The sequence below is a fragment of the Sturnira hondurensis genome, unplaced genomic scaffold, assembly GCF_014824575.4.
Source record: "Sturnira hondurensis isolate 20B ecotype Veracruz unplaced genomic scaffold, ASM1482457v3 Scaffold0017254, whole genome shotgun sequence".
Taxonomy (NCBI): Eukaryota; Metazoa; Chordata; class Mammalia; order Chiroptera; family Phyllostomidae; genus Sturnira; species Sturnira hondurensis.
The window spans coordinates 1,556,083-1,569,933 of NW_028089885.1; the positions used below are offsets into that span (position 1 = coordinate 1,556,083).

Below are 13,851 nucleotides of genomic sequence, written 5' to 3' on the forward strand. Positions count from 1 at the left end.
TATACTTAGTTCACACAAAGGGCAGCACCTCAACTACCCAGTTTGGGTGATAGGGAACGCTGTGCTACTGGACCCTATAGGGCACCTATTACATTAGGTCACACTACCAAGACACAGAGTCAAAGCAGCTCCACCGAATACACAGAAACATAGGGAGGAGGCTGCCAAATGAAGAGGCAAAGAACATGGCCCTAACGAAAGGACAGATCAAAACTCCAGAAAAAGAGCTAAATGAAATGAAGATAAGCAATCTATCAGATGCAGAGTTTGAATCACTGGTTTCAAGGATGCTCCAGGAACTTATTAGTGAGGACCTCAGGCAGCATTACTAAGATCCAGTCAGAAACGAAGGATATACTAATTGAAATAAAGAACAATTTACAGGGAAACAATAATAGAATGGATGAAGCTGAGAATAAAATCAATGATATGGAACATAAGGAAGAAAAAAAATCAACCAATTACAACAAGAAAAGGATCCAAATAAGCAGCCTCAGGGACAACTCCAAGACATCCAACATTTGCATCACTGGGGTGCCAGAAAAAGAGAAAAAGCAAGAAATTAGAAATATATTTGAAAAAGTAATGAAAGAAATCTTCCCTAATTTGGTAAAGAAAATACACAAGCAAGTCCAGGAAGCAGAGAGAGTCCAGTGCCAAACAAGACAGATGCAAATAGGCCCACTACAAGACACACTGTATGTAAAATACTAAAGGTCAAAGATAAAGAGAAAATCTAAAAGGCAGCAAGAGAAAAGAAGTTAGTTCCCTACAGGGGAGTTCCCTTAAGACTTTCAGCTGATTTCTCAAAAGAAACTTTGCAGGTTAGAAGGGACTGGCAAGAAATATTCAAAGTCATGAAAAGCAGGGGCCTACAGCCAAGATTGCTCTACCCAGAAAAGCTGTCATCTAGAATCAAAGTGCAGATAAAGAGCTTCCCAGATAAGAAAAAACTAGCTTATCACCATCAAACCATTATCATATGAAATGTTAAAAAAGTCTTAGATTCTAAGAAAAAGATCAAAACCAGGAGCAGTATTATGGCAAAAATACATATCTATCAACAACTGAATCTAAAAAGCAAACTAAGCAACAATAAGAGACAGAATCATGGATACAAAGAGCATTTTGATGGTTGTCAAATGGGAGGGGCATATGGGGGAATGGGTGAAGAGGTGAGGGGATCAGGAAGTACGAATAGGTACTTACAGAATAGCTGAGGGGACGTAAAGTACAGTATAGGAAATGGAGAAGCCTAAGGAATTTATACGCATGAGTCATGAACATGAACAATGGTGGGGGGATTGTCTGAGGGAGTGTAGGGTGCTGGGTGGAAGAGGGTCCAGGGGGAAAATCAGGACAACCAGTAACAGCATTATCAATATAATTTTAAAAAGGCAATAGCAATAATGATGGTAATATGTAGCTGCAACAAAACTGTTCTTTATAAAAACAAAGTTACCAAAAACCACCCAGGATCCTTTCTAGCGCCCCCACCTGCGGCACTCCCAGTATCCTCACTGCCAGGATCAGCTCCTCAACCCACACTTCTACTGCTCACACTTCACTTTCTGTTCTTCCAACTGTTCCATGAATGTAGTTATTTCCAAAGATTCTTTCCACTTTCTTCTTCCCTCCTTGTACTCAAATTCACTCCTAGAACTTTAAAAGAGGTTTCATATTCTGAAGACAAATCTTTTTTCCTTTAACACCCAGCTTCTAATTTCTCCTGACTCACAAAAAGTACTGCTGGCTTTCCACCATACTTTGGCCATTCCATTCTTTCATGCTACTACTCCAGATTCATGTGCATAAATTTAACTATAATATAGTTAGTCCAATGAAACTGGAGGATTTTCTAATTCCTTGGTCTCTGGGGAACTAACCTGAGAAAAAGAAGCATGTCAACAAAGAGAAGCCAGAGTATAGAAGGCAGCTTTCCAGTCTCCTTGGAAAACGGAGACTAGTTTGGAAAACAGAGATGTTTATTATATCTAAGCACACAACCACAATCTATGATACTTGTGCATATATATCCCTTTCTTCCAAGCTAGAATGGAAGTTGCTAGAAAAAGGCAATATATAACTTACTTTTTATTCCTAAGTGTCCCATACATAGTGAGCACTCAACATTTGATAAACAAATGCCTTACTTTAGATATTTTAGAAGCATGACAAGTGGTAAGAATTAACTGGCAGACATTCTAGATCAGCAGGTCCTTGAGTAACATCGTTATATCCACTGGTATTTTGTTATAATGTTGATAAGAAACTTAACTTTTGCTTATTATCAATTAGCCTATGTAAAACAGGTTCCATTATGCCATTTTGCATATAGTTGAAGAACCTATCAATGCTGTTAAGTTAGGATTTACTATATTTTCACAGTATCTGAAGTATTGATAAGCTCTTAAAAATAATCAGGGTAGAAGTGCCCAGGCTAAAATATGACAAAAATCATGTTAATAAAATTACATTGTTTAAAGTGGCAATATTAAGGAGGAAAGAAAAATTAAAAATTGGAATTAGTAGCACTCCTTCCCAGGAAAGACAACTGCATCTATCAGTCAAAATGCTGCAATATATCTGTTTCTTTAGAGTTAAAACTAAGGGTACAGTGCTCTTCCTCATCCTCTCCTTCCAGGAAATCTAGTCTAGAAGCTACTAGACGGGATCGGGTACCCTAAGGGTCTCTGTGGGATGGGGAGAACCAGAGCAGTCCAGTGGGGTAAGTAGCATCCAAGCAGAGTTGAGAGTAGGCACCAGATCAAGATATGGTCTACATGTGACTTGAAGAGGAAGTCCATATGGAGACACAGTGGCCACCGACCCAGGGGATAAGAGTTTGAGGAGGGTTAACAGGGTCCATGGACTGTATTGCACAAATCAATTATTTCATTGGTGGTTACAAAATGATAATTTTCTAATTTCATTATTCCTTTTGCATTTATTGACTGGCATTCTTTTTAAAGAAGAGCTACCCTGGCTGGGGAGCTCAGTTGGTTAGAATGTCACCTTGATACCCCAAGGAAGTAGATTTGATCCCTGGCCAGGGCATGTGCAAGGATCAACCAATGCATGAATAGATGGATTGAACAACAAATCGATTTCTCTCTCTCTTTTCCTTATACTGATGTTTCTCTCCCTTTCTTCCCCCCCCCCCAAAATACATTTAAAAACTTTTAAACATAAAAAAAATAAAGAGAAGGTCAGCTGTTGTTTATCAGTAAGAGCGATTTGTTTATCCTGATACATAGATTCTACTAGACAGGAAAAATGTTTAATTCTTTCCCTTTAGTTACCAATTTTTACAACAGCGAGTTGATGTAAGTGGTATCATGTGTTATTATCTGTATACCCCTCACCTAGTAGAGGGAATAGAATTGGTAGTTTCTCAAAATTTAGGGGATGGGGTGGGGGAGTGGTAGGGAGAAGGTGGAGACAACTGTACTTGACAACAATAAAAAACGGAATAAAATAAATACACACAAAAGTAAGTTTGATAGTTAGAATTTAAAAAATAAAGAGGAAGATATCAGTTTAGACCTTTAAAAGATTTCACAACTCCATGTATGGTCATCAGTGGAAAACTCGTATGACTTTTTAAAACAAAAGTTCTCTTAACATTACAACACAGAAGTCTAACCAAATTTATATGGCATTAGCCAGAAAACTATTAAGGATACAAAATAAAAAAAGCAATACCATTTATTGTAATTCCTTACGAAAGAAGGTAAGATAACTAGGATATAGTATAAGGAACATAAAATGACCTACAGCACTCCAGTTGACTACTTTTGGGTTTGTATAAATTCAAATGTTCAGAGTCCTCTTTCCCAGGCGTACCCAGAACCACATGTTCTGTGACCCTAGCATCCCATGATTCCTATGGGTTCAGTCTAGCAAACAGTGAGGACACAGACTAGAAACCACACCCTTGCCCCGATAGCACCACTAAAAATATGCCAGCCAAATAAATCTCCAATTAGAGTTTATGTCCCTTATTTCTGTGGCCCTGAGAAATAAAGAGAAAGTCTACAAGAGAAGATCCCAAAAGGGTTCCAAGAGGGCAACATCTGCTGGGTCTTCAGATAACAAGTGCAAAGCATGTTTATGGGAACCAAAAAGAAAGCTTATTGCTGTTGGCCTTGACTGGTACAGTCAAAAGTCCAAGATACTGAGAAGTGGTATCTTAAGGGCTCAAGAGTAGGAAACACTGTAGTAATACAGAAGTCAACTGAAAAGGAAGAAATGATATTAATCATCTACTTGAAAATTAGTAACAAGAAGGAAGTAAGGCCACAGGCTATAAACTTTCTAAACACAGAGGCCTGTGGGACAAGCAGCAAGATCACCCCAAGGTACTGAGGATGTGATGGGTGTATGGTGACTCGAGAGCTCAAGCAGAAGACTCTTCTCATCAGTGCTGTCATCCCTCATCTACGTACCTGAATTGCCACAATACTGTGACCTGCCTTTTGGACACACACTACAACAAATCAGTGACTTAGTGACATAACCATACTCATCTTTAGAATGAGATTCTCCCCTGAGTACTTATGCAATGTAAATGAAGCACTGTCCATATGTACATATTTTTTAAATGTGGGTAATTCTATTGCTGTAAATATTTAAAACATTCTATTGTGTTTTTGAATCTCTGTGTTAAACTGGGTTTTGGAAACAATGCTTGGATTATGCAGATGGAGTAGTGAATAAAATGGCCATAGGTAAAGACAAGTCCACAAACAGTGAAGAAACAAGAGGTTCTGTTTGTCTTGTTAAGGATGAGCTTTTTCAAGCAAAAGTAAGTCACCTTTTCCCAGAAATATTATATACTTAAAATAGTGATTGAGAATGTTTCTCCAAAAACAAATAGAAGCAATCTGCCATAATAGGGTTGTGATAAGAAACAAACAAAAAAGCACTAGGAGACACAAAAATATCTATTGTAATTTTTTAAAAAATCACCAGGAACCAACAAAGTATGACCATTCCAAAAGAAGGTTCATTCCTTTTGTGCCCACCTGGCTTTTAATTGCACAGACTCATGGGAAAGGATCTGGTTATATCCCATGTGAAAAGTACATGAATCTAACTCAGAAGAATCCTCAAAGGTGATGGAGCCCAACCCCATCAGTTTCTGATGTGGGAAGCTGTCTACCACAACACTCCAGGGATGTCAGCCATCCAATATTAAACTTTCAGTGATCACCTAATGATAGAACCCAATGTCTTTTTATTAATTTAAAAATATTTTATTTATTTATTTTTAGAGAGAGGGGAAGGGAAGGAGAAAGAGTGGGAGAGAAAAATTAATGTGTGGTTGCCTCTCACGTGTAACCCAGGCACGTGCCCTGACCAGGAATTGAACCGGCAACCCATTGCTTCACAGGCCATGCTCAATCCACTGAGCAACACCAGCCAGGGCCCAGTGTCTTTTTTATAGTTACAGAAGGCTCCCCATGATTTACTACTAACCAACCTCTCTAGCTTAGTGTCAATGACTCTGTATTACCCAAAGCTACAGCCACACAGAATAGGTCTCAAGTGTTTATGCACCAAGTCCCTGATTCTTCTTTATTTCTGTTGTCCCTTCTTATCTACAATACCCTATGCCCAACCTACCACTGGTTTACTAAAAGCACGTCCATCCTTAGAGGAATACCACCTTCTTCCGGATGCCTCTCATAGCCCCAGCTATAACCAACCAACCCACCTCTCTTCCGTGCATTTGTTTGTATACCATTCTTTTTGCTATATTGGTTACAGCAGACATTATTACAATCATATAGTTTCAGATTTCTGGGTCAGACACTCATCCCCTTGCCAGGCACACCTTACAAGACTGTTCACAGGAAACATCTGTTGAACTGAAGTATTAAGAAATTACTATTGTTGTACATCTATATGTACTTTTTAAACAGCTTTATTACAACCTACCCATTTAAAATATGCAATTCTATGATTTTGGATTATAATCACAAGGTTACAAAACCATTACCACCATCCAATTTTATAACATTTTTATAACCGCAAAAAGAAACCTGGTACTTATTAGCAGTCTCTTTCCTATTGCACTGGTCCTAGGCAACCATTAACCTCTCTGTCTCTATAGATTTGTCTGTTATAGACACTTCACACAAATGGAAATATACAACATGTGCTCTTTCATGATTGGTTCCTTTCACTTACATAATATATTGCAAGATTCAACTGTGTTGTAGTATCAGTATCATTATCATTCCATACTGATTATCATCAGTATCAGTATCATTCCTTTTTATTCCATTGCATGAGTCTATCACAGTTTATTTATCCATCATCATTTGGACATTTAAACTGTTTCCACCTTTAGGCTCTTTTACTAGTATAAATATTTGTATATTTTTGGGGTGGTCATGTTTTATGTTCACAGGAATATTGAACACTTAGATATACACATAGGAATGAAATCCTCACCAATGCTTATCATCTGACTTTTTGATTATAGCTATCCTACTCTGTATGAAGTGATATCTCATTGTGGTTCTTATTTGCACTTCCCTACTGAGTAATGCTATACTTGTTGGACATTTCTATATCATCTTTATAGAAATGTCTACTCATATCTTTCCCCATTTAAAATTTTTTAAAATTTACTTCTAGAGAGAGGAAGGGAGGGAAAAAGAGGGGGAGAGAAACATCAATGTGTGGTCGCCTTTCACATGGCCCCCACTGGGTTCCTGGCCCACAACCCAGGCACGTGCCCCGACTGGGAATCAAACCTGCAACCCTCTGGTTCGCAGGCCTGCACTCAATCCACCAAGCTATACCAGCCAGGCTTTTTCCCATTTTTAAATTGGGTTATTTATCTTTAGATTGTTGAGTTGTAACAGTTTTTTATATAGCTCAGGTATGTCTTGTTAGATATTTGATTTACAAACATTTTCTCTCATTCTATGGGTTTTGACTTTTTTTGTGGTTTACTTTAATAGCACAAGTTCCTAATCTTAATGCAATCCAATTTTTTCTTTTGTTGCTTGTGCTTTTGGTGTTATGTCTAAGAAGCTCTGCCTAACACAAGACTGCAAAGATTTACTTCTACATTTTCTAAGTGTATTCTAGTTTTAGCCTTTAAATTTAGATCTTTAATCCATTTTGAGTTAAATTTTGCAAATGATGTGAGGAGGGACCCAATCTCATTCTTTTGTGTATAGCTATCCAATTGTTCTAGAACCATTTGTTGAAAAGACTATGAAACAAATGGTCCTAGAATAATGAATGATCTTGGCATTTTTATTGAAAATCAGTTGATCTTAAGCACATGGATTTAATGATGGTCAATTCTATTCCACTGATCTATAAGCTACTCTTATGCCAATATCATAGCCTTGATTACTATAGCTTTGTAGTAAGTTTTGAAATCAGGAAGTGTCCTCCAACTTTATTGTTTCGTAAGATTGTTTTTCCTGTTATGGTTCTCTTGAATTTTCACATGCATTTCAGGAACAGCCTGTCCATTTCTGTAAAAAAGCCACATGGGGCTTTAATAGGGATTGCATTAAATCTGTAGACCAATTTGGTATTACCACCATCTTAAAAATACTAAGTCTTCCAATCTATGAACATGAAATATCCTTCTATTTTTCTTCTTCTTGTTCTCTCTCTCTTTTTCGCCAGTAGGAAACACCTTTATTAATGGCCTTGATTCATTCATCACGTAGTGTCCAATGTGAACTGCATGTCCAGAGGAGCCATCTGGCACACTCAACTTTTTCCCAGCTGTGGCTGCCCATGTGGTCCAGATACCACGCTTCTGTCCATCACACTAAGGAAGCCAACCCTACCTTCCCAGGAGTTCCTGGGGCGCTAAGGGTCAAGACTATCCCAGGATTAGAACCTCAATCTCTACCATCTTGGCCAATGCTTCTGGGGAGAACAAGGCAGGGAGCATGGATAATCAGTTACTTTTTGGTTTCATGATTATTTGAAAAACAGAAAAGACAAGCATTCTATTAAAAAAAAAAGAACAGGAGACTGAGGAGAGGGGCTTGGTCCTCATTTGGGGAATCCCCCTTGAGTCCCAAACAACTGTGCCCCCTGAGTTCTGCAAACCAAGCTGCAGTGCTCCAGGTGTCCTGTTCAGCCACTGGCCTGAGCTGTAGGGCCAGTTCAAGTCCTTTCTTCCAAAAAGCAGTATGTTTTGGATCAGTGATGTGATGGGTATCTTGCCCACCAGGCACATGAAGAACAGGGGGAGATGAGAGAGACTAGTGCAGGGTGGGAAGCCACAGAAACAGGTACTGGAAGTACCGTTGTGGGACAGTTCCTAGGCCCACATGTAATGGGTGAAGGCCACCTGCACCTTCTCCTGCAGGCTCTCCACATGCACTGGATCCAGAGAGACCTCAGGCATCGAGTATGAATAGCCTGATTCCCTTGAGGCAAGGATACTTGGTTGGGTCTACCTGCAGGGGCCCCAGCTTGTGCTCCTGGAAGGTACACGTCCAGTCCATGAAGACCATGGGCGAAGCATGCAGACCAGTGATGGCTAGCAGCTGTGCTGTATGCAGGTGAAGAAAGAAATTTTAGCACGAAGAGCTTACTTTAGCTCACGTGCAGCAGCGCCACCTGGTGGGCCAACAGCAGGTCATGGGAAGAAGGGCCTGTGGCCCACCTAACTCCACCTGGCTGAATAGCAAGCACCTGTGCTGACAGCCCTCCCGTTGTCATGCCTGGCACTACACCCACCACACAGCTGCTGGTCTTGAAGCACATGGCCAGGACTCAGGTCTGACACCAGCTGCCTGGGCAAAAGGTTCATGCCTACCCTCACTGCCACAAGCAAGGAGCCCAGGAGCTGGTGAGTATAGCTAGGTCTTTTTGAACTCACATGCACATCCTTTCATCTTATCGAAGACTTCCGTAGTTCTACCTGTTTACTGGGAATGCCTTATTTGGGTGTTATATTACTGAGGTTTTCTGAGTGTTCTTTTTCTAAAATGCATCGAAGAAAAAGGTCACCAATGAAACAGATGGTTGTTTTAACTTACATATAATGCGCATGATTCTATTTTTATATATAAGTATAAAGTACACATTATGTAATAGCATAGAAAAAACTCTGGAAGAAAATACAGCAATTTGTTATAGTGGTTACTTCTGAAGAGGAGGAAGCAGTAGGATGGAAAAGAGAACTAGTATTCTTTACTTGCATTTTTTTTTGCCATAAAAATGTTTTCATGTATTTCTGGTATAACTTTAATGAGTAACAATAAATATAAATATGCCCCAGTAAAACTTTTTTCAATACATATCACCCTAAAAGTAAATAACCTGGCTGACCTTGAGATCACAGGTGGTGTTGAGCAGCAGGTTGGAAGGTTTGAGGTCACGGTGCAGTACGTTTGCTGAATGAATATATTTCAGCCCTCTGAGGATCTGGTAAAGAAAATAGCAGATATGGTCGTTGCTGAGGTGTTGTGTCTTCAAGAGCTTGTAGAGATCTGTTTCCATGAGGTCCTGTACTATATATCTGTTTGGACAGGTTAAGGAAGCACACCAAATAGCTGTTCACACTTAGTGAAGCACTGAAAACAAATGAACCCCCTCCCCGAATGGTTATCACATCATGAGGACCATGAGGGAAATGAGAAACTTATGAAAACTTGGTATTTCTTTATGAAAAGAATCTGAAATAGTTAACTCCTTATTAGGTTCTGTGAGACCAACTGGCATTATACCTGCTTGATATGACCCATTACTGGCCTAGACTAAGACCTGAAACGGGCTGTTATGAAAACATTGGCCAATCTTGAAACCCTAACCTTTTTGTTCCCCAAGTTGTCCACCATCAAAAAGCCCCTCCAAGGTGCTGCTGGAAAGAGCTGGGTGAGGGTGGTACCAGCAAGTATCACACACTCCCTCCTTTCTTTGGCCCTGCCACAACTTGTAATGTCACTATTCTTTTACCTCCTCCTCCCTTCTTGTTATCATCTTTTTAAAAATCAACCATAAAATTTTTGGAAATACAGGCCTAAAGCACATTGCTATTAAATTCAACCCTCAGTCTATCTACTTGACTTTTCAATTAATGTTAAGATCTTAAATAATTATGAGGAAGTCATGCCAAGAAGGATCTTATGCTAGTTTTGCTCCTCTTGCTTTCTTGCCGTTATCTAAGCATCTAGAATTTTAGCTATGGCTAATTTCTTTCTCACAGATATTAAATTATAAAAGCCTTTAGCTTTTAACTTCACCATAATATTTCATTACTAATGCTTTTTCATTTCTTTTACTCATTTGTGTTAAATATTATTGTGTATCTCCTCTATATTCATGGTAGATGAGACACAGTATGGGATTTAACTGAAACTGACCTGAAATCTTGTTATCTTAAATCAAGATGTGATTTTTAAAAGGTAAGCAGGACAACATGTGGTAGGGGCAGGGTCAGGGTCAGGAGGCATTTCACTTAAAATATCACTACAACTTAGTAACAGATGTATTTAAAAATGGAAAGGGCTGCCTAGAGATAGTGAACTACCTCTCTCTGAAGAGGCTGAATGCACATTAAGTGAACTGGTAGGAATGCTGCAATAACCAAAACTGTAAGTTTTTTCCCCCCGGGCAGATCCTCTTCAGTTTATTTAGTATCTTTATCTTTCAAATGTAGTCTTTACTCAGGCAGCATCCTCTGGACCTGCTTAGTCCAGATTTCTAAACCCTGGTCATAGTTAGTAACATAATTTAGAGGTGAGTTACCTTAAAGATCATGAGGGCTAGTACCTTAATTTTAAAGATGAGAGAGCTGAGATCTAAACATAAGATGCCTTTGTCTAAGATTAGAACAGCCTGGATTTGATCAGGTGACATCCAAGGTACTCTTTCTTATAACCTGCTCATCTTAGTCTATGGTTCTTTCTTTTCCTTTTCACCATAAAAACAAACTGTATCTTGAAGCCGTATCTGGAGAAAGCATGACTGGAAATGGCATTACCACATTTAAAGGAAATCTTTACTGAAACTGGTAAGAAAGAACACTGGATTTATTAAAAAGACACTAAAAATAGAACTGATAAAATGAATCAGAGAAAAATTTTACATAACGTTGAGTATGACAATAAATGGCAAACACATTACAATGTCCCCTTAAATGTGCTTTATATACTTCTCCTTTACTCTGGTAAATCCATAACATTTCAAATTACATTTAGTCAATAAGGTGACCAAGCAATGGAGCCCGCTGTTTGCAAAGGATACACATCTTTCATTTGCTCAATGGTTGGCGCCCGAATGATATCATTGATACCAATGATGTTCTCATGTCTGAAGCGCAGTAAGATTTTTATCTCCCTCAGGGTTCTCTGGCAGTAGGTCTGGTGCTCAAAAGGACTGATTTTCTTGATAGCTACTCGAACTTTGTTGACATTGTCATAAGCAGAGCTAAAAAAAGGAAAAGGAGAAAGGAAGAGATTGCATTAAAAACAGTCCTCAGAATTATCTTGGTAGAAAGAATGCAAACTGGCAAAGTGTTAAGTGTTTAGCATCTGGTTAAATCCTTGCGTAATACTGTGAAGGCAGCATGTATATTATCCACAAAGAGGCCTGGGGCTAAGGAATATGCAGCTGGAACAATGTAGCAGAGGGCCTGGCCTGATAACTGTGAGTGCCCATTTTAATAAACCTAGCAACACGGACTTATGCCACACACACACAAAAACGTTTTTCTACTGTTTTTAACAACAGCCGCATTCTGGTAGAGTATAATTTCTTCTGCCTCCAAAACAACTTTCTACTGTTGCATCAGATTCCCCTGACTCAGGAGAAACATTCAAATGACCATCAATCATATCTCCATTCCTAACAAAAGTGGACCCAAGAGGACACACGTTGAATGCTTATGTCAACTGTCTTACTTGCAAAATGACACCATTCTTTCTCTCCTCCCAAACCCCCTGAAGAAATTTAAGCAAGATGTCCGGGTAGTCTTATAACAAAACCTATAATGCACTCTTCAAGAAATACTTTCACAGCCCTGACAAAGGCCCAGTTCCTTCCAAGTTGTCATTAAGGTCTGATATAATAGAAATGAAAGCAGGAACAATAATTATACTATATCTTTAATTTTATGATAAATTTGAATCTTGAATATTACTTCTATCTTTATGATCAGTATTCTATTGAATGCTTTTTGTATTAATAAATATCAACATCTGGTTCATTAACGGAAGCAATGAAATTACACTTACAGACAATTAAGACATTACTTCTTGTTTCCTCAGGGTAAGCGCTAGAAGTATAAAATAGTGAAATAAGTTTACTTCTAGTTTGTGCTTCTTTAATGATATTTATCAGTCTACTTATCCTGAAAATTATTTGATGTATTTCATCACAAACTATGCTATAGCAGAACCCTCATCTTATTCAGCTTCCACTCTCCCACAATAACATTAATACAGCGCACATAGATAACCCCAATACTTTAAAATGTATTTCCTTAAATACAAGAATCATTACTCAAATCTTATTTTGCCTTGATTTGCTGAATAAACACCCAAACCACTGATTTGCAGGTAGGCAGGCAAAAGGATACATAAACGAGCTTATTCAATATTGGGAATAAGTAATTTTAGAAATTAAAACTCTCTTTGGGTAATCCAAATTATAGAGCATGAGTTCAACAGAAGAGAACATTGGTTAATATAGTTGTAAAAGATTGGTTTAAACTCAACACTATAAAATTTTGGTTTTACTGAGATACGGTAATCAGACACAACCATGACCATATATGTATTTGCTTTCAAGAACAAGACTGTTCAGGTGGCCCTGACTGGTGTGGCTCAGTGGGTTGGGTATTGTACCAGAAATGGAAAGGTTACCAGTTTGGTTCTGACCAGGGCACAAGCCTGGGCTGTGGACCAGGTCCCTGTTTGGGGGCGTGCAACTGACTGATGTTTCTCTCTCAAATGGATGTTTCCTCCCTCTCTTCCCCTCTCACTATGAATGAATGAATGAATGAATGAAAGAAATCTTAAAGGGCTGCTGGGAGAGTTTATGGTCAGTGGGCCCCTTCAACTGTATCAACACTCAGTGGTAAAATAAAAAACCTGTTTTTAGCAAGAAGGCATGAGATTATTCTCATTGGTTCCCACTTGAAAAGAAGGTGTGACCCTATCTATGGAGCTGGGTCTTTTTTGTCTGTTCTACTACTCCTTTCTGCTGACTTTTTGGTTCACACTATCTGCTGCAGAACTGATCACAAAGAATTTATATTCCCCAACAACTCTGTATTTGCTCATTTCTCCTTAAATTTCTCAGTTTTGTTTTATATTTTTATTGTTCTGATACCTGGCAAATGTATTTTATTGGTGTATCTTTTACGACAGATTATTTGGTATCTCTTAATACTGTTTTAAAGAGGGGAAAAGAGGGGAGAGAAACACCAAAGTGAGAGAGAAACATCGATCTGTTGCCTTTCTTTGTGCCCCAAACAGGAGACAGAACTGCAACCCAGGCATGTGCCCTGACCAGGAATCAAACCAGTGACCTTTCACTCTGTGGGACAATGCCCAACTGACTGAGCCACATTGGTCAGGACAATGCAGTGTTTGTTTTAAAGTCTCTCTGGTGTTACCAACCCCATTTTCTTTTTTTTCTCTGAGAACTTGATCTGCTTATCTCCCATCTCCCAACTATTGCCATGCCACAGCTTTTGCTTTAAATTTGAGTCCCATAAACAACCTATGGTTGCAATTTGGGATCTTAATCCAATCTGTGACTACAATGTGTTTGAGTGGATTAATTTTAGATAACCATATTTTTCTTTTAGCTGATGGACTTGCTCTTTTCAAAAATAGAAATTCAAGG

The 13,851-nt window shown here is 38.7% G+C and overlaps 1 protein-coding gene across 1 annotated transcript in view; it reads right to left on the bottom strand.

Moving 5' to 3' along the window:
• The window catches only part of MAPK1 (mitogen-activated protein kinase 1), an 82,273-nt gene that overhangs the window by 31,315 nt on the left and 37,107 nt on the right, over positions 1-13,851 (bottom strand). Inside the window, exons 2-3 of the mRNA XM_037067474.1 lie at positions 11,245-11,427; positions 9,328-9,517 (exon numbers count right to left, since the gene is read on the bottom strand). Coding sequence (XP_036923369.1) covers positions 9,328-9,517; positions 11,245-11,427 — 373 coding nt within the window. The remainder of the gene's footprint in view (positions 1-9,327; positions 9,518-11,244; positions 11,428-13,851) is intronic.